Source organism: Gopherus evgoodei, chromosome 7 (genome assembly GCF_007399415.2).
Source record: "Gopherus evgoodei ecotype Sinaloan lineage chromosome 7, rGopEvg1_v1.p, whole genome shotgun sequence".
Lineage (NCBI taxonomy): Eukaryota > Metazoa > Chordata > Testudines > Testudinidae > Gopherus > Gopherus evgoodei.
In genome coordinates this window covers 99,636,819-99,662,776 of record NC_044328.1, presented here as the reverse complement: position 1 = coordinate 99,662,776, position 25,958 = coordinate 99,636,819, and the positions used below count along the sequence as shown (strand labels likewise).

The 25,958-nt window shown below is 47.2% G+C and overlaps 1 protein-coding gene across 3 annotated transcripts in view; it reads right to left on the bottom strand.

Annotated features, from left to right (window-relative positions):
* Positions 1–348: 348 nt before the first annotated feature.
* RTN3 (reticulon 3) overlaps positions 349–25,958 on the bottom strand; it is a 38,001-nt gene continuing 12,391 nt past the window's right edge. Inside the window, exons 2-9 of one of the 3 annotated variants that reach the window (XM_030568442.1) lie at positions 23,213–23,263; positions 13,134–15,419; positions 7,643–7,850; positions 5,960–6,098; positions 5,400–5,469; positions 4,675–4,721; positions 4,240–4,298; positions 349–2,311 (exon numbers count right to left, since the gene is read on the bottom strand). In XM_030568442.1, coding sequence (XP_030424302.1) covers positions 2,266–2,311; positions 4,240–4,298; positions 4,675–4,721; positions 5,400–5,469; positions 5,960–6,098; positions 7,643–7,850; positions 13,134–15,419; positions 23,213–23,263 — 2,906 coding nt within the window. In that variant the 3' untranslated portion in view covers positions 349–2,265. The remainder of the gene's footprint in view (positions 2,312–4,239; positions 4,299–4,674; positions 4,722–5,399; positions 5,470–5,959; positions 6,099–7,642; positions 7,851–13,133; positions 15,420–23,212; positions 23,264–25,958) is intronic. The other 2 variants (XM_030568443.1, XM_030568444.1) reach the window with 2 other exon arrangements.

Here is a 25,958-nt window from a genome sequence, read left to right as displayed (position 1 = left end):
CTTGCGCCATGCAGCACATCTGTGCTGCCATCTTTTCATAGGAGTCTGACTGACCACTGATACTCTCCTGCAGAGATGAGCTTTAGCTTGAGGGCCTGAGGAGTGGAGTTGTCAATTCTGATCCTCAGCCCAAAGCTTTTAAGATAAGGCACTCAATGGCCCAGCCTGAAGAGAAGGCCCGACAGAAAGAGCGGAAGAGAACCAGAACTCCCCCAACGCTCTGCTCCCTGCTCCCCCAATGACAGGGGAGCTATGGGGAATTCCAGCTGTGGAGGCTAACTCCATCCCACCCACCATCTACCCCGACAACCCCCCAAGATGACTGACACAGGAAATGAAGCCAGTGGGGACCTGTCCATGGTGTTTTTTTATTAATACCACATCATTTGCAGTGTGACAGGAACTGGGATATCAGCTCCCAGGGCACTACTGTAATTTATGCTGCACGCACACACACACAGAGCTTCATTAGTAGTTTGTTTTCGGTTTTTTTGTCTACATGTTCTCTTTAAAAAAAATAAAAATTGCCTGGCACAAAGATCTGTTCAACGTATCTCACAACAGCAGTAACAGAACAGACGTAAGAGCTGGGCCGACAGCTTCCAGTGCAGAAGAGGTCCTGGGGAAGGGGTGGAAAGAAGTCAGGGCAGGACAATCAGTGCAGTTTCCACTGGGGAAAGCAGAGAACGTGGTTTGTTGCGGTGATGCTGAGAAAAGACCAGGGCAGGAGCAAAGAGGCTTTGAATTCCCTGCACTCATTCCCACCAGCTTTGCTTGGGAGCAAGAGAAGGTGGCCCAGCCAGTTATAAGCCCTGTGGCTTATCAGGCCTGGGGGCATATTCCCTGTAATAGACTACCTGCATCTAGGCTTTGAGTCAGTTGGGCTCAGTTCAAAAGCAGAGTTGTGTTTTTTGTGTTAAACGCTGCCTTGCAGGGCTCAGAATCCCCATCTCCATTAGCAGATGCTGTGCTAAAAAGGAGCCTGAGCTTCTCTAAAGCAGCCAAAGCCTCCCTTCTCCCTGCCACACTAAACTGACACGAGGGAGGTGAGAATCCCCCTTGCCCCAAAGTGCTGAATGAATGGCTCATTCATCCACTGGGCATTTCCCTCCCACTCCTGCTAGCAGTACCTCCTTTCCCCCTGGAAAAAGCAACAGAGGTGGGCATTTGGTCTAGGTCTCAGAGCCGCCACCTTTAACCGGGCACAGCAGGCTGGTTAAAGACTGACTCCTTCTAACCAGAGGAAACTCAAAGCTACCTTCAAATAAAGTTCAGCGAGTGAAGAGTGTACAAGAAACACAAACTGTGAAATCTGCCACTCTAAGACTATTCTGTACACTAGTGTTAAGTACCATTTCTCCGCCCAGCTAGGGTTCAAAGGGACCTTTGCTCCCTGCTGCCAGGATGGCAAGCGGGCAAGGCAGCATGTGGCGCTGTCTCAGTAGTTCAGCTCTCAGTGGTCACCTGCCCTCCCCTCCGGGGTCTGAGATAGGAGTTATGACAGCAGAGGAGTCACATGCAGAGTTCGGGGGAGGGGGATGTTGTTTTTCCTCTACACAAGTTTACAGCAGTGTACAGCAGATACAGACATTTTCATCTCAGAGTAAGAAATAAAAGGTACCCCCTGGCAAAGGGGGGGGGGCACATTAAAGGAACTGGAGAGGAGAGGGATGAACCAGACTAAAGCACAGAACTGATGTCACGTAGGGGTACAAATCCCCCTTTCGCTCAGCAAGGTTGAGGGGGGAGTTTCCTGGACTTCCCACCCCACCCCTTTCGGTACAAGTCCCTGACCTCCAAGGAGCCGGCTGGGAGAGTATTTGGGGAGCAGGGACTGTAGAAGCGCAGGAAGCCAAGGGGGGGGGGAAAGAGGGGGATGTCTCCTCACAGCGATTCCCATTGGCAGGCGGGAAAGCATTTGGTCGAGCAGAGAGCCACCCTGCCCGCATTGGAGGCTGGGAACCGAAGAGGAGCCAGCGTTCAGAGCAACATTCGGTTCCCTGCGATCAGGGACAAGACCCTTACAATCGTTCAGGTGTGCTGAGGCTCCCTTAAGGGTGTGGACGCCAGGTCTCCTTTAGTCTGGTGCACGTTCTGAGCCCAATTCTAGGCTTAGAAAAGCAAATGCCAAATAATAACAAGAAACGCTTGGAACGCAGGCTCAAGCTGACTCAGCATGTTCCTTCATAGGTACAAGTAACAATGGTTATAACTATCGCATGAAGTTTAGTAATGGCTGGATCCTAGGGCTGCCCACCCCTCAGCTTATTCTGGCTTTTTCTTCACCGCTCCTGGAAGTTTTGCTTGGATCCTACAGGAAAAGAAGTAGGGAAAGGGTGAGTTTTAAGGGCCAAGAGGTCATCTGGATGCTCATTAACTTATGACAGGATCATGCAAGATGTTGATGAGGCTACAAGCTCCTGGACTGGAGGCTTTGGCTCAGGCAGCAGACACCCACGCTTTGAGGCTTTCTAGCTCTGCAGACATGACTGGGTTGTCACTGCACTAGATTTACTGAGGACCCTCCATGTGGCTCTCTTCTTTCTGTTCAGCACCTGTTCTGAAGAGCATCTTGTGCTCCAAACGCTCTTGGCTTGTGGAGGAATTTTGTGCTCACGGAAGCCGTGGAAGAATTAGATTAGACTGTAAGCTTTTGGGGCTGGACAGTCGCATGTATGTACACAAGGACGAGCACACTACACTGGGAGCTACTGGAATGCAACTAAGGGAGGGATTTTCAAAGTGTCCAACTCCCCCTACAAGTCAACGGCAGTCAGGCATCTAGAGCACAGGTGGCCAGACTATGGTTCGCGAGCCACATTGGCTCTTTTATAGTTAAAGGCTCCTGGAGCCCACCATGCCCCCCCTTCTCCACCTAACAGACTGGCGGGGAAGGGAGCTCAGGACTTCTGCCTCTGGCGGGGCTCTGGGCTTCAGCCCCGTGAAGTGTGCTTGCTGGGGCCCTGAGCCTTGGCAGGCGTTTCCCATGGGGCAGAAGTCTTAAGCCCTACCCCCTGCTGCAGGGCTGAAGCCCTGAGCCCTAGCAGGTGCACCTGGCTCTCGAGGTTCTGACGATTATCGTATGCAGCTCAGAGGGTCAGTAAGTTTGATCACTCCTGATCTAGAGTGTCAAATGGAAACAGGCCCAGTAGCTGTAACTGCCACGCCAACCACCAACAGGCCCAGCAGAGATGCTTCTCTTCTGCAGTATGAAGCAGGGTTCACCACCAGTGAAGTGTGACACATCACCTCCATATTGGTGCACATAACAAACTTCACGTGATGGGGGTGGGGCAGAGGGGTTTTGGGTGCGGGGGGAGGCTCAGAGCTGGGGCAGAGGGTTAGGGTGCGGGGGGGGGGGGGTGAGGTCTCCAGCTAAGGGTGCAGGCTTTGGGTGTGGTGAGAGAGAGAGAGAGAGAGAGAGAGAGAGAGAGAGAGAGAGAGAGAGTGTGTGTGTGTGTGTGTGTTTTCCAACTAGTGGTGAAGACTCTGGGGTGGGGCTGAGAGGTTCATGGTATGGGAGGGGGCTCAGGACTGGAGCAAGGGGTTGGGTGTGGTGTTGAGGGCTTTGGCTAGGAGTGATGGCTTTGGGGTGTGGCTGGGGGATGAAGAGTTTGGGGTGTGGGAGGAGGCTCAGGGCTGGGGCAGAAGGTTGGGGTGCAGGCTCTGGGGTGAAGCCAGGGATGCAGGCTGCCCCAGGTGCTGCAGTAGGGAGAGAGGACTCCCCACAGCCCCCTCTCACTGCAGCAGCTCAGGGCCAAGGGAGAGGCGCCTCTCCCCAGCTGCAGAAGCTCCAGTTGGGCTGGGCCTGGGGAGGGGCTCCTCTCCCCCAGCCACGGCAAGTCCAGGGCAGGTCCGTGCTAGGGCCGGTGAGAGGGGCGCCTCTCCCCGCTGCAGCAGGTCTGCACTACTTGCCTCCAAGGAAGCCTTACTAGCCAAGAGCAGTTTGAAGAGACAATGAACTTGCATGGTCCATATGAAGTCAGCAGATCATGTGCACCCCAACCCTTACTAGCAATGACTCCCAGTCAAGGCTCATTCACAACAGCTATGTCCAGTTCAGATGGGGTTGGTACTGCTGCACCTAGAAGCCCCACTATGCTAGCAGCTGTACAGACAGAAGGTCCAATCCTCAGGAGGAGGAGGAGGAGTCCTCTGCCTGGGACTCCTGGCTCTCAGGTGACAGGGAAGGTGCTATTTTGATCGTGGGTTTTTTAGAGAAGTGCCAAGTGGACTCACTTTGCAATAAGCGACTTAGTCTGGTCCCGGATGATTCCAACGTAGCGATCGATCTGCGTCTAAGGAAGAACCAATGGGTTAGGACAGCTGGAAGGGGAAGTGTATCCAACAGACAGCAGCAGCGCTTCCCTTCACAAGTTCTCTGAATGGCTGTATCTGTTTACCTTTTAAGGCCAGATGGGGCCATCATGATCAACCTGACCTCTGTAAAGTAGCTACCAACTTAGCATAGGCAAACTTTAGCTAGGACCACGAAGACCCCTGATATGTCTGCATTTCTCCTCTGACGAAGCCACTGCCTTAAATGCACATGCATCACAGGGAATTCTGACAACGTCTATTGCAAGGTATTTTTACAGTGTTTGGAAGAGGATCCAGTGCCTCAGGCATCTGCTAGCTAAACAATGCATGTGCTGGGAGATTGTGGCGACTCACCTTATATTTCTCATAGACAACTGGAATACCGAAAATCAGCAATTCTCCTGCAAGAGACAGACAGGTCACTGGGAAGGCAATAGCCCTTTGCACTCTGACTGCTCATGGAAACATACTGCCCTGTGTAAGGTGCAGCACTGTTGCTTTCAGAGAATTACTGCAATACAGTCAGCATCAGGACAGGGTTCTAGCCATTCCCTCTTTACCTTAGCCCCTTACAATCTCTAACAGATCTATCCTCCCAGCACCCCTGAGGCAGGGCTGTGCTATTATCCTCATTTTACAAATGGGTAACAGGCACAGAGAGACCAAGTGACTTGCCCAAGGTCACACAGGATATCTGTGCCAGAGCAGGGAATTGAACCTGGGTCTCTTAGGTTCCAACCTAGTGTGCTAGCTACTTGGCCATCCTTCTGGCTCCTTAATACCCATTAGTAAATGCTGAGGGGTGCTCAGCAACCCCATGGCAGAGTCGAACCCTGGTTTCCTAACTGCTAGTCCCTGCCCATAAGAGAACTAAGGGATTAAACAGAGGTTCACTGTTTAGGAATGGACACACTAGAAGCTGATGCAATGGCTCCCAAGGCCTAGTCTTTGAGGTCCATGTCATCTACATTGGATGAGCTCCTTGACTGACAATGAAAGGAACAGGTTCTAGATAGACCAGGAAACGCCCCCACTGCACAGAGGCCCATTGCCTTCTTGAACTGTGCCCGCTCTCTTACCAAGAATGAGGAGGGTGATCCCATTGAACACAGCCCCGACATACGTCATCAGCCACATGACAACTGCCAGCTGCAAAGGGAACAGTGCAGTTCTGTTAACAGGACCCAACCACGCTGCTCAGCAGCATTGACCTGCCTCTACGCAGGCTAGATCAGAGCCATATTAGAGCACCAGTCACTGTATGCTGATCTGGGCACTCTGATATAGAGTTTTATTAGGAAGGTCACACCACCACTTAGATTCTAAACTCTTTGGGGCAGGGAATGTCTGTTGTGTGTGTACAGCAGCCAGTACAAAGCCTGGCCCATGACTGGCGCTGTAATACAAATTCCTAATATTATTTCACCAACTATCTTCCTCAGGCAATGGCCTGTCCCACTGATCTCTGGTTCATCTGTTTGTGGCACTGTTTTCCCACTTCAGATCTGCCCAGAATTCAGCTTGGGCTGCAGAGCTCTAAGTAAGATTCCCCAAGGCAGGTATCACCAGAGCCAGGCTTCCCTCCCGAAGAGTCACTGCCCAACAATAGCCCCTGCCACCAGGGAATCCCCCTGCCAACCTTCAGGGAATCCACCAGGTCCTCCACCAGGAAGAGGCGGATGATGAGTTTGAGAGCTCGGTTGACGTGCACCATTGCATCATTCACGTAGTTGTGGAAGGCCTCTGAAGAGAGCGTGATATCGAGGTCCAGGTAGGCTCTGGAAGAACAAGAGAGTTGCACCCAATGAGAGACATCAGCCCTATGCTAACAGTATGACTCTCCCCCTGCCCTCGGTGCCAAACCATGCACAGAGGTAGAGGAGTGTGCTATTGCTTATGGTCTAAGGAATCCTTTAGCTCAGGCACTGGAGCCTCATCCTTTTAGATTTGGAGATCTCAAGTTTAGACCCCACAAATGATACGTCCGGGGCATTGTTACTCAGGGAGGACTAATAAGGTAAGAAGCCCCAGTGGACTGGCTCCTTCCACTAGGAGCAGAGAACACTGAGCAGGCCCCACAGCCAGGAAGAGAGGGAAAGTTCTTTGAGATTTGACCCTGGAAGTTCAAACCCATTACACTTGCTACAAGAACCAGATAGGGTGGGAGAAAGGGCAGCGGTGGTGAACTGGGACAGCACCATCCTGAGTGATAACTGAGGGAAGGAGAGGTCTTCAAACACATTTACACTTGCTTTGGAGGCACCTGCTGCATTTGAAGTGCCATCAGCAGGATTAGTGTGGAAGAACATCCCAGTACGGTAAATCTCCAGAATTGGGTGGCTCCGATCCAGTTAGTTCTTCCCTGGAGGATGTGGACATTTGCATTATTTATGCACAGACCTCTTCACTGTGGACTTGACATGAACATTTATATTGAGAGGTGTTTTTGAGAGAGGAGATCACAAACTCTCAACTCTGGAGCAAGGGCAGTCATTTAATGTTTGTACAGCACCTAGCAGAATGGGACCCAGCCTGGCTGGAGCTTCTAAGTACCACGATGATATAAGATGGATAGTGTGGACATCATCGCTGTCTGGGTTCTAAAGCCACAGGTTCCACCAACTACGTTGGGAATCTTTTCTGCTGCAACCACTGGCAAAGTAAGGGCTTGTCTACATGGGGAACGACTCCTGATTAGCTACCTGCATGGATGCTCTTATTCTGGAATAAAAGCACTTTACTCCAAATTATCTTAATCCACTTCCAAAATTCCAAATTAACTGTTCCTAATCTGCTTCAAATTCACATCCGATTTTATTTCGGACTAATGTTCAGGTTTAGATAAGCCCTTAACCATTTGCCCGATTATGGTAGCCACGGAACAAGAAGTCAGGATTGCGACCGCAATATACATACACATTACGAGGCAGTTCCTGCCCCAACAAATTTGCATTTAAGTAGTTTTGTTGCCCCCCAAAGCTTGCTGTGTGTATAACAATCAGGATGCTGCTAGAAGCTCTTACTCCAGCAGGGGGCACAGATAGCTAGTATCCCAAAGTCACTCCATTCTGTGCAATGGTTCCGGATGGGTGGGATGGTGGGTAGGTCATGAACTGCAGGGCACTCGCTCTCCTGGCACAGGATACAGATTAACCAGAAGAGCAGAAGGGAACATGCTATTGTGTGACCCATCTTGCTCCTATTTCCACTGATAACCAGTGCTACCACATGCTGAAGAGCTCAGGGCACGTCACTCCCGTTAGCTATGTAACTGGAGGGTCTATCCAATGGCCACACCTCTAAGAACAAAGGATTGGCTCACTTGAATGGATGTCCCTCTTCAGACTTCTGTACAGCTTGGATGACAGACTTGTAGACTCTAAAGCTGATGGTGACTGACAGCAGCGCCAGGATGAGGTAAGAAACCACACTGATGACACTGAAGGCGGCCAGAGAGAGCAGCATGATCAGTGACGTGCCAAAGACAAAGCCTGTCTTCTTCACATCCCGCCAGAAGATCAGATCGTGCACTGCCAAGGAAAGGGACAAAACAAGGGGAAGTTACGGAGGCGGGGGTAACAGAGCAGTGGAAAGTATTGGACAGTGCGGGATCCAGTACAGGCCCTTGCTAAGTAATCTTCACTCAGATGGAGCTTTAATGGCCTATAGCATAGGTTCCCTTACGGTATACACTGTGGACAACAGGTGCAGAGGCCCAATCACAGTCATGAATGCATTTGCAAATATGTAACATTAAGCAGGGGTATACTTCTTTAATGAAACTAGAAGGGAAAATCCTTTCTAACTAGTGTTTCTTTAGCACTAGCTAATCAGTCTCCATACAACAGATCTCACAGAACACAGGGGATGGACTCAAAGCCCGACATGTGGAAACAAACCCAAGGCAGAATTCTCTTAGCTTTCAAACACTCAGCCCCAGTGGAGAGAGGCAAGTATGAGCCTTGCTTCACACTCAGGAAGCAGCACCGTTAAGCAGTTTGTGTGAAGTCAATCTGCAATATCAGCAGCACAGCTGGTAACCTCCCATCCTCTGCTCCTGCTAGGCAATGTTACCCTGTCAGAGAAGTGGGCCTGTCCAGAGTAAGCTGTCATGAAAGACAGTCTGAGCAGGGAAATACCTGCTTGTCAGTCACAATGATAGCTTCAAATCAAGTTTTTAAAAACAGCATGTAAGTTAGCATGGAGAGCATTTCCTTCATCATTGTGGATTTGTGTTTGAGTAAGGGCCTCTCCCTTCCATCACATCCCATTCCTTCAAAACTTGAATGTGCCAAGAAGTCAGCCTTGTGCCCCAAAGGCCTAGGAATGGTTGGGCTATTGCAACATAGCATTCGGATTTTGCTGGAGGGTTAAAGAGCAAGACCATGCAGTGATGCACCAAGAAATATGACGGAGGGGGTCACCCTAATGGAGGAAGGCTAGCAATCAAGGACACTGACTTTAAAATGAGAGGAGCCTGTTTAGTGCTGAGCAAGTCTTAGCAAAAGCGACACATGGGGCAGAACTGAGTGAGCCGAGCTCCAGAGACTGGGAACACAGCGGCAATAGCTTCAAAATGCCTATTAGCTAGGATGAAGTCATCACAGTCCACTTATTACACTACCGCCCCCACAGGTCTCATTTTTAGTGCGGCCCATCGTATGTTTACCCAAAGGGGACTGAAAATGAGTAACATTTGTCTTTCCCCAAAGCTGATACGCCAGGTTAAATCACACCCCAGGCAGGCTTCTCATAGTACCCAGCCACCATACACTGGTGTCGAAAACATCAGCCCTTACCTGCCACCAAATCCACTGCTGGGTCTGCAGTGCTTACACAGCGCCCACTGCTGTGATATTGAAGTACTGATAACATGGGTGACATCTCCTACTTACAATACAACAGCTTCATCTGCAACTATCTTCGGACTAACTCCCACACCACAAATTGCTCTCCAAAGCTCTAGTCTACAGATAAGATAACTTCTTTAACAGCTGTTTAAAACCACAATTAGGGAACCTGGTCCACATCCAGGGTTTAATCTCAGTTCAGAATAAGGCAGATCCCTTCGTGTATCCCCTAGATTAGAGCGGCTTTGTCTTTCAGCCCTCGTAAATAGGAGGTGATAGGAGGTGCCCGCTTTGGTATTAATTGCTTTGCCTGCCGTATCCTGCTTCCGCTACAAGAGGGCGCCATTGTCATTAACGGCAGCATGAGGACTGAACAAAAACTAAGCTGAAGGATTTGCAGCAGTCCCCAACCGGTTTTCCTCTGCTGTTTATTCTACTAGCGACAGGCTGCTGGGGGGAGTTGAGATGGGGGGTTGGGAGGGAGAAGAGAATTGGGCAGCCAGTCAACCAGCACCACTCTCAGTAACATTGGCACTTGTCCACGATCCCAGCTCAAACTCTGCAAGAAAGCTATTCAAGTCTCCTCCTGGCGGAAAAGAAAAGGAGGAATTTCCAGGGTTTACCCCATGTTTTTCATGGTTGCTTTAGATAAGTTAAAGGGTTTGGTGAAGCCGCAACTTTGAAAGGGAAAGATATTTCTGTTTTGTTTAAATATTCAGAGATGAACTCCACTAGTGTGACAGCTTATTTAAAACATACCTGGCAGTGTAGTGTGTGGGGTGGGGTGGTTAAAAATAAAACAAATTACAGGCTGCTGGAGAATTAGCGATTTTATTTTTACCTTGCGCAAGCATTAAGGAAAGAGAGCCAGGGCTGATGGATGAATTACGATGAATATGGGAAGTGCTGTAACTCAGATCAGAGGTTAAGGAAACATTCAGAATTTTGACCAGACTTTGGTTCCATCTGATTGCTCTATCTTTGTCTGCCTGTTTACAGCTCCCAGCCTCCTGCTGGTCTGAGGATCATAGGCTGGAATCAGCTGCACCTTCATGTGTATCCAGTATTCTAGCTTGGATTCTTGTAGCCAAGCAAAATATGAAAGCGGTGGGTTGAGAGGAGCCATATTAGGAGCCTGCATTCCTTTAGCATGCAGCAAGGACGCTATATGTACAGTGAGCATAGGACCAACTGCTCAGGTTGTGAAGGCAGATGCTTCAACCCCCTTTGGTTCAAAACACAGCCCTCTTCACTCGGATTAAACTGCTACACTACACAGGAACCCAAATAGGTTAATGGAGTCTGCTTCGTTCTTTACAATTCGTCCCCAGTCAGATCCAGAGCCCTCAGAAGAGGACAGAGGAGGCATTTACGAAGCACACAAGGCTGTTACTGTGAGAGACAGGAGTGGCGCTTTCTGTGCTACCAAGGAGCCTGGCAACTGGCCAAAGATAAATTTGTAAAAAGCCCTTTTCAAATGGGTCGCTCTCTCCTGACCTGTAGAAAAATAGTTTATCCATGAAGAGATGCCTGGCTGTCAATCTCACATGTAACAATGCAGAAGGGAATCACGTCTGCTAGCCAAATTGCTGGAGAGAGCGAAAGCCAAGAACCACAGTTTGTCTGCACGGTATTAGACTAAGGGAGAACAAAGCCAGCCTCCACTGAACAGGCAGGAAGAAATACACCGAGGGGATGTAACTGCCTTGGTCACATTCTCACCACAGAGAATTTTGGTTGGCAATTCTCAGGCCGTCTTTCTTATGTTGGAATTAGAATCCAAGTGTCTCTCAAACATACACATGCTTTTAGTCCAGTATCCAAGGGTAAAGCTCTCAGCACAACAGCCGTATGAGGTACCTGGATTTTTATGCCTCAACACACTGCTCTAGTATTCACACAACAGCATCTTTTTGTTTGCTGTTCACACCTCAGGTGAGTAGGTTTGTCAAACTAAACTCAACTTCCAGTTGGCTTTCATCTGTTCCTTTAGCTTTCCTCACTTCCCTAGAGAACTGGGATTCCTGACCTTGCATTTGTGAATGTAAGATCAATGATGGGATGCAAAACACTCAGGTCATTTAAAACCCCACGGAGATGTATTCTTGTATGAACACTCCTGCACTCCAGTTCCTATGGAAATATACCCCTCGGTGGGCTGAATAGAAGATTTAAGAGATTCGCAGGAACTAGATATGGAAGGGTCTCATCTTCCGGGCAGTGCAGGATATAGAACTGCTCATTACAATGTATTGTCTAATGCCCAGTCCAAGCAATGTGTCTTCCACTACTTCCCTTGGAAACTACAGATCACCCCATTTCTCTCCGTGATCCTCCCAAATAACTGAACTGTCCTTGGTGTTTAAATCCTTTCCCAACTCACACTATCCTCTCCCAGGGTTGCTTCCATTTAATCTCAAAGAAGGATTCATGGTATCTTAAATTTTTTGAAAAACACGACTCTAAAGGAAGATTACACATTCTGGGCCCCACCTCCAGCCCACTCAACCACGCTCTCGGCTTGCCAGCATTTAATTGTTCCTTGCATTCAGCCAGCATCTGAACACCAAAACAGGGGCCGGTCACACTGATGCTCCAAAGACAGAAGCTATTTCATTCAGTGCAGTTCAACAACTGATCAGGACAGACTGGCTCCTCGCATTAATGGAAATATTACTTGTGTCACCAGTGCCGTTCCATTCACTTGAATGGACACTAACTGAACCCAGCTATAATCTGTGCATGAACTTCTTCCCAATACCCATGTTATTTTATATCCATACACTAGATAGGGAGTCTTGAAAACCAGATTGAAATTCATCTTCCCAGCATAACCACACTGGAAGCGTGAACAGAGTTTCTATTCAGGGCTCTTTCCAACACATACTTCCCTGCTAAGCCAAGCCAAGCCTTTATCTTCTGTAAAGAAATTTTCACAATAACCTCTTACAAAATAATCAGTGCTTGTGTTTGCAGACATTTCGAAAATGAATCACATGATGCAAAAGCCTCTGGGGCTTCACGTTATTAAAAGAACGGTTTTCGGCCCTGAGTATTTGCTATTCTAGCAGGCCAGCTGATTTGTGCGTAATCTGGATTAACATAGAAGTACTAGTGGAATGGACATCAGTGGGTCTTTTATTCCCTACCTTCTATGCCCCAAATTACTCCCCAGCAGAGTTCTGACCCCAAGACTGCAGGCAAACCACTTGGGACATTGGTATTGGTGATTTTACATGGAAGGCATTCAGAAAATACAGAAATGGGTAGCAGTAGATTCAGATTATAGAGCCAAAAAGGGAACACTGGGATCTAGTCTGATCTCCTGTATAAACACAGGCCCACAGAATTAATTCCTATTTACTTTGATTCAAACCTTTCAGAAAAACATCCAATGTGGATTTAAAAATTGCCAGTGATGGGGAATCCACCATAGCCCTTGGTAAATTGTTCCAATGGTTAATTCTTCACTGTTCACAATTAGCACCTTATTTCCAGGCTGAATTTGTCTAACATCAGCTTCCAGCCACTAGATCTGGTCAGACCTTTGTCTGCTCAACTGAAAGGCCCTCTACTGTCAAATTTCTGTTCTCTTTGTAGACTGATCAAGTCACCGCTTAACCTTTGCTTTGTTAAACTAAATAGACAGAGCTGCTTGAGTCTCTCACTATAAGGCACATTTTCAAATAATTTACAGCTACAAGACAGACTTACTTCAGCAAGCAAACAGCCCTGTTTGGAAAATGGTAGAAAGCACATGGACATTAATGAAGAAAAGTTCTCAAGGAAGGAGGAAAACGTGATTAGAAAAACTCAGAACCCAAGATGTGCTCTTATACCCATAATGCAAGTAAGTTGGTTTCCTTTGTAAACCTAGATTTCTAAGGGTATTAATAAGGTGAGTGTCTGACAAGCAAATAAGGACAAGAGACTGGTATTGTATTTCCAAAATAAAACGTTTACCTGAAAACCCAGTCAGTAGCCTCACTAGGGCATGTTCTACTGGAGATCCAGCCACGCTATCCCAGACAGCTTCTTTGGGGATTTCACCATCAGTACTAATGAGAGCTGTGGCAGGGGCGGGCTTCATATCTGCTTGCTGATGGATGCAGAGAGGTCTCTTCTCCAAGGGAGATTTCTGAGCTGCTGCTGAGGTGTCCTGGTCCTGTGCTGTTCTTTCCCCTCCAGGTGCGGAGATTTTACTTTGTGCTGGAGTCTGCTCATCATCCAGTTTTCCACCTAGTTCTTTGAGGGCCTTAATTGTCAGCTGCTCCTGCTCAAAGTCTTGAGCTACCGTGGGAGATCTTTGAGAGAACAAAGGTTTCCGGAAGTTGCCCTTGTCATCAGTGATGCTTCGCACAGCATAATCACCATCCACGTTCACATCTGACCTATTTGCCTCATCTTTATGAAGAGCTCTTCCTGGAGGAGTGGTTTTTAGAGCTGCAGTTTCAGCCTCTGAGAAGGTGTCTGTCAGGTCCTCTAGAGAGTCATTACCCTTTGTCTTCAAGCATTCTCGCATGAAATCCACAAAGTTCTCCCCACTTGAGGCATCTGGATGATCTTGTTCTTTCAAATTACCCAAGGGCAGAGAGAGGGGGACTCTCTCGTTCGGCATGTTTCTAAGATCCTTCAGTGGAGCTGCCGTTGGAGAAATGCTCAGAATTTCACCAGCCTTGAGTGGTTTCCCAAGGAGACCTGGATCCCAGCTGCCAGAATGCTGCATATTTATAGATGTCAAATCTAGAGCGGACAACTTGGGATGTTTTGCTTCAGCAACTGGACTTCCTCCAACGTCTGGATGCGCTTCTGTAGTTTCAAAGCCATCAATGAATCCCTGATTATCTTCTGGTGTCTTAGAGGGCAACTGACCCTCTCTGCTGTGTTTGTGCAGCTTGTTAGGTGCCTCTTCATTATCTGCAATTATCCAGTCTCCCGTTTTGCCAGCAGTAACTGGAGCTAAGGCCAGCTTCTCCTCTGGTGCCACACCGCTATCTGCGGGTTGAAGGACAAGCTTCTTGTTTCCATAGGCCACATCTACAGGCACATCCTCTATCACTGTGTCATCAGACTCGCCAGAGCTGTCTGCATCTGTGATTTCAGCCAGGCCAGAACTTGGCCAGCTCCCATCAGTCTTCAGTTCAACTGCAGCAGGTGAAGCAGTCTTCATTTTAACAGCTTCTTTGTCCAGAGGAACATGTTTCTCAAATCGAGGAGATGCTAAGTCTGTATATGCTCTGTCTTTCTGCTGGACACTGACAGTGACAGGATGAGGGGAGGGTGCTTTGCATACTTCTGTCCTGTTGCCTGCTGGCTGCGCAGGAGGGCTGCCAACTTCTTTGGAGGGCACTGCAGGTAGGTCTGAGGTTTCAGCAATCTTCTCATAATGCTCTACTTTAGGAATCAAGTCCCAGTTCAACAGCTCATTCGTGAAGCTGTGCATCTCGCGTACACACTTGGACACTTCTTCCAATGCAGCTGTTGTACCTGAAGACTGACGTGATAGCCCAGGTCCTGCTGAAATAATGCTCCCGCTGCGAGGTTTCACCTGGAACTCACAGACACGGTCTTCTGGGATATCCGTAAGAAGCTCTCTCTCACTGTGCATCACCCAGTTGCTACTGAGATCACTGGAGTTGCTAATTAATGAATCCTTGTACTCTTTATCAAATGCTGCTTTGTCGATAATCACCTCGAATGGCGATTCAGGAGAGTCTTTTTCTAGAGTGGTCTCCCCAGCAGATGGAGTGGAAGACTGCGAATAGACACCTTTAATCAGAGATTGCTCAGCATCTTGCTTCTGGTCCGTCAGGAAAGTAAATCTGAATTCACTGCCTGTAGTGACTCCCTTGTTTTGGTCCATAAAATCTTGGTCTTTACGTCTGCTTTGTTCAGCCTTACCATCTTCTGACAGGCAGATACTGGTGCCGCTCACATACGTTTGTTCTGGGGAACTAGTCGAAATCACTGGGCTGTAGGAATGAGGTTCTGTTCCAATAGAAAATGGGGAGCCTTCTGACCCAGGTGACCCAATGGATGTTGCCTCTATTCCAGAATCAGCACTTGGCCCACGGAAGCTATCCATTCTTTTGTTGTCTACAGCAACCACCAGTTCTTTCACCTCATTTGAGGGAGAGGACTTGCTGTCTGTTTCTCTGCTGCTGTCTGCCCAAGCTGTCAAGCCAGAGGTTTTATTTTCAGATCCCAGAATCCCTGAAGCTGCCTTATCAGAGAGAGAAGCTGTCTCCTCTGAGGCCAGGATTTGAGAGAGGGAGAGATTCACAGAGTGCAGTTACAAGTTAAAAGTCAAGCAGGCAACATGCTCTCTTGAGATCTAGAGGAAAAAAGACAAGACCCGAGACACCAGCCTTGGCAAACATGCATGGAACTGCCAGCAGTAGGACAGGAAAGCCACTTTACACAAGAGGTTGCAATCTACACCAATACTTTCCAAGCTGCCAGTTTATAGCTGTGATTTCATAGCACATGAAGGGGAGTGTTAAAGCCTGCAAAATTAAGTACACAAAGCAGCAATGGAGGAACTTAGGCATGCTGAGAGGGTTAACAAAAGCAATACAAAATAAGTGTCTGAACTTTTTGCTGCGTGCTACTTAAGGCACTGATGGGATTGCCAAAAAACCAATAATACAGTTCCAATAAGAGCCTAAATTCATCATCACCCAAATTAAAGTGACACCTGAAAAAACCTGAAAGCATCAGGACACCTGCACGTCAATGCTGTAGCTATTGCCTCTGAACTATTCACCTCAGTATATGGAAGGAGTGCGTTCTAGTTCGCTTTCTGTCTGGAGTGGAAGGCAACTAGTCCTCCCTTGCTCCACTCAAGCATGTGGGTAGGGTTCTGCCCTGCTCTTGCAGCAGGGGGCAAGAATGTTAGTGGCAACGTACCCTGCAGAGCTGGGATGGCAGTCCCATCCCAACAGTGTCTAGAAAGGCAGTCTGGTTATACCATCATCAGGTGGTGTCTCGTCTAGAGCACGCACAGTCTGGAGTGCGGGAGTTTATAGGGTGTGTCTCCCACCATCACCACTCAAGTCTCCTTGAGCTTTGACATGCTACGAGAAAAAGCTTCACCCAGTGTTACTGCAGATTTGCTCAGAGCAGTTTCTCTGATTGCACTGCCAAGGGAACTAGTCTGGGCTACATGCAGTGTGGAGTCATTTTGGAAACACTCCCTCCGAACGGAATTACAATTGTGAAAGAAGCAGAGGTGGGGCCAATCCCGTTGCAGGTGGGAGAGAGTGCGCCTCTGGCATAATTTAGGTCTATATGGCAGCAGTTCCTTAGTGATTCAGCCATGTTGCTCAGCTTCTGAACAACTTCATATAAGTTGAATCAGAGTAAGTACCTGGGAAAATGTGCACTATATGCTAAGTTGAGCACATCATAGAAGAAAGCGGCTCAATGCAGAACCATTAGGATTCCACATGGAATGCTGTCCACTTCCTGATGAAGTTATTTACATTAAAACATGTTGCTGTTTCATACTGAACACAGATGTAACAAGGAATAAACCCCTGAGATCTGTCGTAACCTACATGCCAAGAGGACACCTGCAATGAAACTGACTACCTTCCAAACACCACCACAACAGGCTTTCCAATACAACACTTCAAAGAAGGGGTTTAGAAAAATAAATGGCCAATTTATTTTAATAGTTTAGCTTATAACGAAAAAACATTAATTTCTACTATCTGTTGTGAGATCTGTTGAGTCTGGAAAATTGTCACTTATATCCACTTCCCTCTCTGCTGAAAGATGCAAAAATGTAGATTTTTTTTTAAGCACACTATGTATATTTCTAGCTTGTCCAGGAATATCTGTCAGGATGTTATGAATGTCAGTTCTGATGTAAGTATGTTTTACACAGCTTCACAATCACACTTCAGGCAATATACAGCTTCACACATGAAAGTTAGTCTCCAATATAGGGTTAACATTAGAAGCAGGATCACAAATGAAGTAACATTTGGATACAGCCTGTTTGCTGTGCGGGCTCTGTGCAACAGCAGATATTGACGGGTCTTGCTACTATTATATGAAAATATTACTAGCATCCTAAAAGGGAAAGGTTTGGTATGGAAAGTTAACTTTTAGCCCTCTGGGGCACCTGGCATTGACCACTGTCGGAAGACGGGACACTGGACTAGATGGAACTTTGGTCTGACCCAGTATGGCCACTCTTACGTTCTTAAATGGCCAACAGGAAACAACTTCCCATGATTTCAAAGGGCGGTTTTGGAATCCCATCAATGGGGGATTAAAAGAACAGGGGGGAGGGTGCGGGTTGCGGGCTGGGTGCTGTGGTTCTCAACCTAACACATTGTGAGTCGCATATGCAGCCCACAATTATAAATCTGTTGAGAACCATTGTTCTAATGCAATGCTTTTTAACCTTCTCTCATTTGCGGACCACTAAAAATTTTAAGTGGAGGTGTGGACCCCTTTGGAAATCTCAGGCAAAGTCCATGGACCTCCAGGGGGTCTGCTGACCACAGGCTGAAAGCCACTGTTCTAATGGATCTATAAAAGGTACATTTCACCAAAAACAAGGCTCTACAATTAAAAGGTTCATCTGAAATACAGGTCTCCTATACGTGATTGACTTGTATTCTCTGAATCAGAGTATGCATAAAGATAGACACTAGAATCACACTACAAAATCGATATTCAAGTCAGGCAGCTTGGAGAGAGTGATCTTGCAGTTTCTAGGGGGAAAATACTCAGATGTTTCTTATGGCTTGAGGGATAAGAGACTGAAGGAAAAAATTCAGAGAGTAAGGCCAGAAGGGAACATTAGATCATCAAGTCTGACCTCCTGTGTATCACAGGCCACAGAATTTCATCCAGTTTGCACTGAGCTCAAATGAGGCTCTGTCCCTGTTAATTTATGATGCATGAAGGTGGCACGAAAAGCTACCTTTTAAAAAAATGTTTCCTTTTGCTTTTTCATTTGAAAATGGAGGATCAAGACATATCAACCCAGCTTCTCTATGGAAATATGAAAAATTGTCAGTATCAATATTTAACTGCAATGGCAAGCACACACTTAGGGAATACTGATCTGATATGCAACTCCTCTGTTCTTATAGCCATAGGACTGCCAAACTGGACCAGATCTGGGTCCCATCTAGATCAGTATCCAATCTCCAAGTGTCCAGATGCTTCAGAGGAAGATGCAAGAATCCCACAACAGGTTTCCTCATTTATAAAGTCAAAAAACAGGCCAAAGGTACTAAATTGTCCTCTCGTCACTTTAATATGAGCACTTCACAATTGTGAATATATTTATCTTCACACCTATGTGAGGTAGGGGAAATGTTCTTATCTTCATTGTACAGAGGGGAAATTGAAGCGTAGAGAGACTAAGTATGTCTACACTAGAAATGCTACAGAGGGCACAGCAAAAACACTGTAGTGTAAACGCTTAACTACAGTGATGGAAGAGGTTCTTCCATCATTGTAGTAAATCCATCTCTCTGAAAGGGGGTTGATGGAAGAATTCTTCCTCGACCTAGCATGGTTGACACTGGGGCTTAGCTCAGATTAACTAAGTGTCTCACGGTTGTGTTTTTTTCATACCCCTGAACGACGTAGCTAGGTCAACCTAGCTTTCTAATGTAGACTAGACCTAGGTGACTTGCTCATGGTCACACAGGAATCTCTGGCAGAGCAAGAAATTAAATATGGATTTCCTGAGTCCCAGGCAAACTCCCTCACTTGACCATCCTTCCTCTTTGGGTTCAAAGCCATTTTAAGAAATCTTATAAAAGCTACCCTTAGAATGGGAGATATCTATAGGAGCCTTGCTCAACTTACAGGTCAGACCAACTTGCTATGGCCTCTCCCACGGGATAGAATTCAGTGTTGAGGTCATTTCTCAGATTTGAGAGTTAGCTTATATTTGGTTCTCTTTCTGAAGTGTTCTGCATCTTGCTGTTTTACCACTTGCTTAGTTTGTTTTCACAAACTCATAAGTAAAATTTGCTACTTTAAAGTCTAATGGTATGTTAGCTGATGGAAAAACATAAATTTACATCAGAGATCTGTAGCAAGCTAATAACAAAGTGATGTAGCAATCACTACATACTTATCACTTTAATAGGGTGACAGACACTTGATTTAGAATCTTTAACAGCATGTGCACACACCCACCCACACCCACCCCCCAAGTGATCAGCTTAAAAAAAATTCAGGCTTTTTTTGCCACTGAACTAATGTGTTATCTCTAATCCAAGCAAATACAACAGACATTAAGATTTAAGCTAAAAACGTGCAAAGCAGTATCAGCACCTGACAGCCACAGCACCAAGATAGGAAGTTAGCCAGCAGACACTTTGCAGTCAAGCTAGGTTGCAAAGGACTTTAGTAACGGAGACAGAATAGAAAGAAAAATGTTTTTTAAAAGGCTGTAACCGGCTAACAACTTTGTTCCCACCGCTTGCCCCAAAGTTCTTCAGTATTGCAACTTCCTATTCCAGATGCCTGGAGTGTACTGTGCCAGCTGGGTGAATTGCTTAGACAGCCAAATAAATAATTTGTATTTCTGATACTGCATAGCAGGCTTTTCCTTAGATTATCCTATTCATGTAAGTTGGGAATCAGCTCTTTTCCTTAGCCCTTTTTGAAGGATGACCAGCTTTGAAGTTTCCTAACCATCTGGTCAGCTAAGGCACGACAATCTTTCATTCTACCCTGAAGTTCTGGCTGTCCCTTATATGCAGGTGTCAAAATTTATTCAAGTTTAACTGTGCACATGAAATCAGGGTTAAACTAGTAACTCTGGTGGCTCCAACAGACCCAACTTAACCCAAGTTAAATGAACAGCATCTCCAATGACTGGCTGATACAAGGGCTAAGTTGATGCACTCATGTCTTGTCTGAATACTTCTGGTGTTTCCAGCACCCAAAGTTTCCGAAATTTCAAAAGGTGTGTGCTGAAAAACTAGAACTGGAGGATGCAAGTCAAATCCACATGAGAACACTCCTAGATTACAGGTGCTTTTGCCCCATTTGGTTTTCAAGAAATCGTACTGCTAAGGGATTGAATCTAGTTGAATTTGCCTAACTATCTTAGGCCCTGTCTTTAAGGAAAACTTGTACCACTTTAACTATGCCAGGATAGTTAGGGCATTACAACATCCCCCCGCCAAGTGCAGAGGCATTTATATCAGTATAAAGGTGCTTCCTGCTGATAGACTTATTTCTATTCAGGAAGGAAAATAAGCTTTACAGGTATAAGGCATCCTTATACTAGTATAATTGCGTCAAATACCAGGGGTTGTACTGGCATAACTGTGTTAGTTAAACATCACAGCCTCTAAACAAAGTAATTGTACTGGTACAAAATCTGTGTGTAGACCAAGCCTTTGGTTTAGTGAATGGCTTTGTTCCTGTAGAGCAGTGGTTTTCAAACTTTTTTCCAGGGGACCCAGCTGAAGAAGATTGTTGATGCCCGCAACCCAATGCAGCTGGTGATGAGCGGTTTGGCAGTATGGGAGGGGGCTCTGGGCTGGGATGAGGTGGGAGGGCTATCTTAGTGGTTCGTGCATTGGCCTGCTAAACCCAGGGTTGTGAGTTCAATCCTTGAGGGGGCCATTTAGGGATCTGGGGCAAAAATCTGTCTGGGGATTGGTCCTGCTTTGAGCAGGGAACTGGACTAGATGATCTCCTGAGGTCCCTTCCAACCCTGATATTCTATGATTCTGTTTGGGGTGCAGGAGGGGGCTCTGGGTTTGGGGAGTGGATCAGGGGGTGCAAGTGGGATGCGGCCTTACCTGTGGCAGCTCCCCATCAGTGGCGCACTAGGCGTGCTAAGGCAGGCACCCCAGAAGCGACCAGCAGCAGGTCCGGCTCCTAGGCAGAGGTGTGCAAGTGGCTTTGCATGGTTCTCACCTGCAGGCAACGTGCCCCCACCCCACCCTCTCCCCAGCTCTCATTGGCCAGGAACCAGTCAATGGGAGTACAGAGCTGGTGCTTGGCACTGGAACTGGACCGCCTAGGAACTGGACTTGCAGCTGGCCGCTTCCTTAGCTGGCAGCACAACTGACAGGACTTTTAATGGCCTGGTAGGTGGTGCTGACCAGAACCGCCATGACCCAGCGCCTTACAGTCTGCGATTCAGTACTGGGTCACAACCCACAGTTTGAAAACCACTCCTGTAGAGAATGGAAATTTAAGTCATTTCAGACCTCAAGCAGTTTTCCTATCTTAAGTTCCTCCTTATACTAACAAACTATGGGCCAACAGTTTATCTCCCCACCCCAGATTAGAAAAAGGTGGCATATTACGGTATCTGTTATCTAGTCATTTCTATTCTGTCAGCTATGGGGCTTTGGCATCCTACTAAGTATATGGTTTAGAAAATATATTTGGTTGCTTCACAGGTATAGGATGGTATCATTTGCATTCATGACAAGACATGGGATGAGATGTGAAATGGTGAGAGAACACAGCATTCCCCACTCCTACCACTGCCTGAACTATACGGATAACAATTTTCTCCAGGGAATCCACAGCATAAGCTAAAGCACTGATGCATTTGCATTACTGTGCTTACTGTTAGATGCATCACTATACGGTGGGTCAGAATTTCATACCAACAGCAAGCTACTGTAGCTAGCAGAGAAGACATAGGGAGAGGCTTTGCTATTTTCTCTCCACAGCTGTTAGGTCGATGCCACTAAGGCACTGCATATACTAGTAGCCCCAATACCAGTTCTGGTTGGGCCTACTGTTGGCAACCAATTTAAATCAACAGGTCACAATTCCTAGCTTTTAGAAACATTCTGCTTATGCTTGGGTAGGATAATTATTCAAAGAGGAACAATCACTTATTTTAACTCTGTGCTGAAAGGATTTTACTGGGATTTTTTAAACAGTTTTTCCACTGACCAGGTTTCCAGCACAACATACACCTTCCACTAATACAGCTAGAACTATCTTCTCTGTTAAAATGCTTTCTGATGGATATTATCCCCATTCCACAGACTAACAAATGAGGAGGGGAAGAGACTTGCCCAAGGCCCATATGGCAAGTCAATATCAAAGCTGGGGGTAGAACCTATGAGGCTGGGTCCAAGTTGCCTTCTCTAACTACTAGACTACTACTTCTCAAACTGGGAATGGGGTTCCCTCAGGGGGCCATGAGGTTATTACATGGGTGGTCGCAGGCTGTCAGCCTCTACCCCCAACCCCGCTTTGCCTGCAGCATTTATAATGGTGTTAAATACTTAAAAATGTGTTTTTAATGTACAAGGGAGAGGGGTCGCACTCAGAGCTTGTTGTGTGAAAGGGGTCACCAGCACAAAAGTTTGAGAACCAGTGTACTAGACCATGCTGCCTCCCTTCAAAATAACGAGGCTCTTATAGCAAGGCAAGTAAAGCACAGTGTTCCCCTCTAACTTTCTCTGCATTGCTGGCAGGACTGTGCCCAAGAAATGCGCTGACTACAATGTCAATTCTCAATCGGCAGCTGGATTAAAAGAAAAGCCACAACATAGTATGGGCAGCCAGTCCTACATGTCAGCCGACTGCCTCCCTGGATTGTGGTACTAATCCACAAAGAATTCAGCAAAAGATAAGACTATCAGTAGTTTCACAGGAGCTCTCCACATGAACAGCAGCAAACCTGTCCTGTTCTCCCGAATCTCTATTTCTTCGGGGTTGTTATGTACATTAGGAAATCCTGCACGTGCTCCTTGGGTCACAGCTATAGATCCCTTTTGCCAATTTGCTGTTGACAGCACTAGCTAACTGCTGTATAAGGGGGGAAGAGCATGTCTTTATCTGTCCTACACCAAGAAGAACGTACTATGCACTAGCAACCAGGCCATAAGAGAGTAGCTTGGCTGAACCAGATCATTAGCCAACAGCTGCTTAGTGGGTCACACGGTGAACTGTTTTGAAGCTACTTACAGATTTTTAAGGGATAATTCTGGACAAGAGAAAGCCTTATGCCCCAGTTACAGCCTTTCTCAACATTTTTCTTTTATTAGTGTACAAGAAAATGACAGACTTGCCTTGTGAAGTCGTAAAGAGAGAGACAGGCTGAGAGGAAGAAACAAAGGAATCTGAAAGAAAATATACAGGATGAGAATTTGACAATCATACACACTGCTTTGCAGTGAACCTCAACAGGTGCAGAAAGACTACTGGGAGGGGGAAAGAGCTTCTTGATCCATTCACCCACCTTTGTGCAACAGCTCATTACTTTTTCCCTTTTTTTTTTTTTTTTTTTTAAATGAAGCAACTATGAATATTAAGCCAAGCAGTCAGCTTCACTCCACTGGCTTAGAAAGGACACGTCTCCATAATATACTGTTCCATTGTTACTTTATGAGGGAAATGGGGGACAGCCAGTGCTTGTGTGAATTCACTAGGTATTCTTTAGGGTTTTGCAAGTGTCTTCAGTACTAAGTGCACATCTTCTGAAGTGGTGGTAACTGCATCAGCTACACCCATCTAATAAATGGGTTTTCAATACTGCCACAATAGACTGTTAATACAAGTGACACCAATGCAAAAAAGCTTGAACACATGTTAATATATGTGGGGTTACTGAAAGATGATTCCCTTGTTAAAAGTTTGATTCCCACTTGTCTTAGCTATAAACTACACATCTCCCCAACCCCACTACAGAACAAAATACGTTTACTCTAATGAAGGCTGCGTGGGAAGTGTACTATAGATCCAATTTAAACATCCAACTTCAAAGACAGAATCACCTCTGGGAACTACACAGACCACTTTCTTTAGATATGGTTTTCTATTCTCATAGCATCTCCTAACATGTATCTAAAACAGCCTTCATTAAAATCAGATACACATTATACAAAGAAAAGCAAAAGACACATTTTAATTCTGTGCTTTCTAACAAAGAAATACTGAAGTTCTATTACTTCATTTAATATGTGCACTCTCTCTCCAAACCAAAACACTACCATTACACCACTGGCCCATAATGCACCAGTTCTTATACTGAGATACCTAAAAAAGACTGTCTAGAAACAAGGGGATTTATTCTTATTTTCACTTGCAACAGCAGAAAGGAAGTTGTTGGACTCTATTCTAAGACAGCCAGCCAACCCGGTGGGATTTTTGTCTCTCACATACATGTGAAAATATGGCCTTTAGAATTTAAACTGATTTTACCACATAAAGGATGAGTTCATCAGTCTCTCCGTATGAAATTTCAAAAGCTTATTTTTCACATTTCAAGTACATGGTATACCAGGGGTTGGCAACCTGCGGCATGTGTGCCAAAGATGGCACGCGAGCCGATTTTTAATGGCATGCTGCTGCCTGCCGAGGTCCCGGCCTCACTCAGCCCCCCCACCAACTGCTCTCACCAGCGGGGGCAGGTGGCAGAAGCTTGGTCTTTCCGGCAGCCAAGCTCCCCCTTTCCCCTCTTCTTTCCCCAGCGTGGTGCTTTCCTGCCCCTTCCCCTCCCACTTCCTTTCCCTGCCGCCGATCAGCTGATCGCCCTTGCAAGGAGGAGGGGGAGCAGAGCCACAGTGTGCTCATTGCTCAGTGGAGGAGGCAGAGAAGAGGTGGGGATGGGCCCCGGGGGGAAGGGGTGGAATCGGGGCATATCCCCTCCAGCCCCCTGCCGTGAGCACCTCAGCCCTCTGCCCTGACCCCTGCACCCCCCCTCCACACACCCAGCCCTTTGCCCTGACCCCTGCACCCCCCCTCCACACACCCAGCCCTCTGCCCTGACCCCTGCACCCCCCCTCCACACACCCAGCCCTCTGCCCTGACCCCTGCACCCCCCAGTCCACACACCAAGCCCTTTGTCGACCCCTGCACCCCCCTCCACACACCCAGCCCTTTGTCCTGACCCCTACACCCCCCGTCCACACACCCAGCCCTCTGCCCTGACCCCTGCACCTGCCCTCCACACACCCAGCCCTCTGCCCTGATCCCTGCAAGCCCCCTCCACACACCCAGCCCTCTGCCCTGACCCCTGCACCCGCCCGCCACACACCCAGCCCTCTGCCCTGACCCCTCCACCCCCCCTCCACACACCCAGCCCCCTGCACCTCCCCACACATACCCAGCCCCCCTACATCCCCCTCCCTACCCCCACCCTCAGCACCAAATCGGAGCTCCTGCAGCCGCCCCCACACACACATATTCCCACCTGCACCCCCAGTCTGGGGTCCCAGCTGTTGGGTCTGCTCAGCCTGCTGCTGGTCTGGGGTCCCGGCTGTCAGCTCCTTGCCAGCTGGGGTCCCGCAAGCTCCACTCAGTCTGCCGCTGAACTAGGTGAACGGAACCCCAGGCCGGCAGCGGACTGAGTGTACCGGGGGCGTAAGATCAGCATTCTAAATTAATTTTAAATTAAGCTTCTTAAACATTTTGAAAATCTTGTTTACTTTATGTACAATAGTTTAGTTATATAATATAGACTTATAGAGACCTTCTAAAAAATGTTAAAATGTATGACTGGCATGTGAAACCTTAAGCTAAAGTGAGTAAGTGAAGACTTGGCACAGGACTTCTGAAAGGTTGCCGACTCCTGTGGTATACCAGGTACTGGAGGCAGCATGATCTAGTGGACTGAGCCTGGGACCAGGAACCAACTATACTTGTTGTCAAGGTTCCTTTCCCCCACTTTGAACTTTAGGGTACAAATATGGGGACCTGCATGGACACTTCTAAGCCTAATTACTAGCTTAGATCTGGTAACACTGCCACCACCCAGAATTTCAGTGTCTGGGGCACTTTGTCCCCCCAAAACTTTCCCTTCCCTGGGTTGCCTTG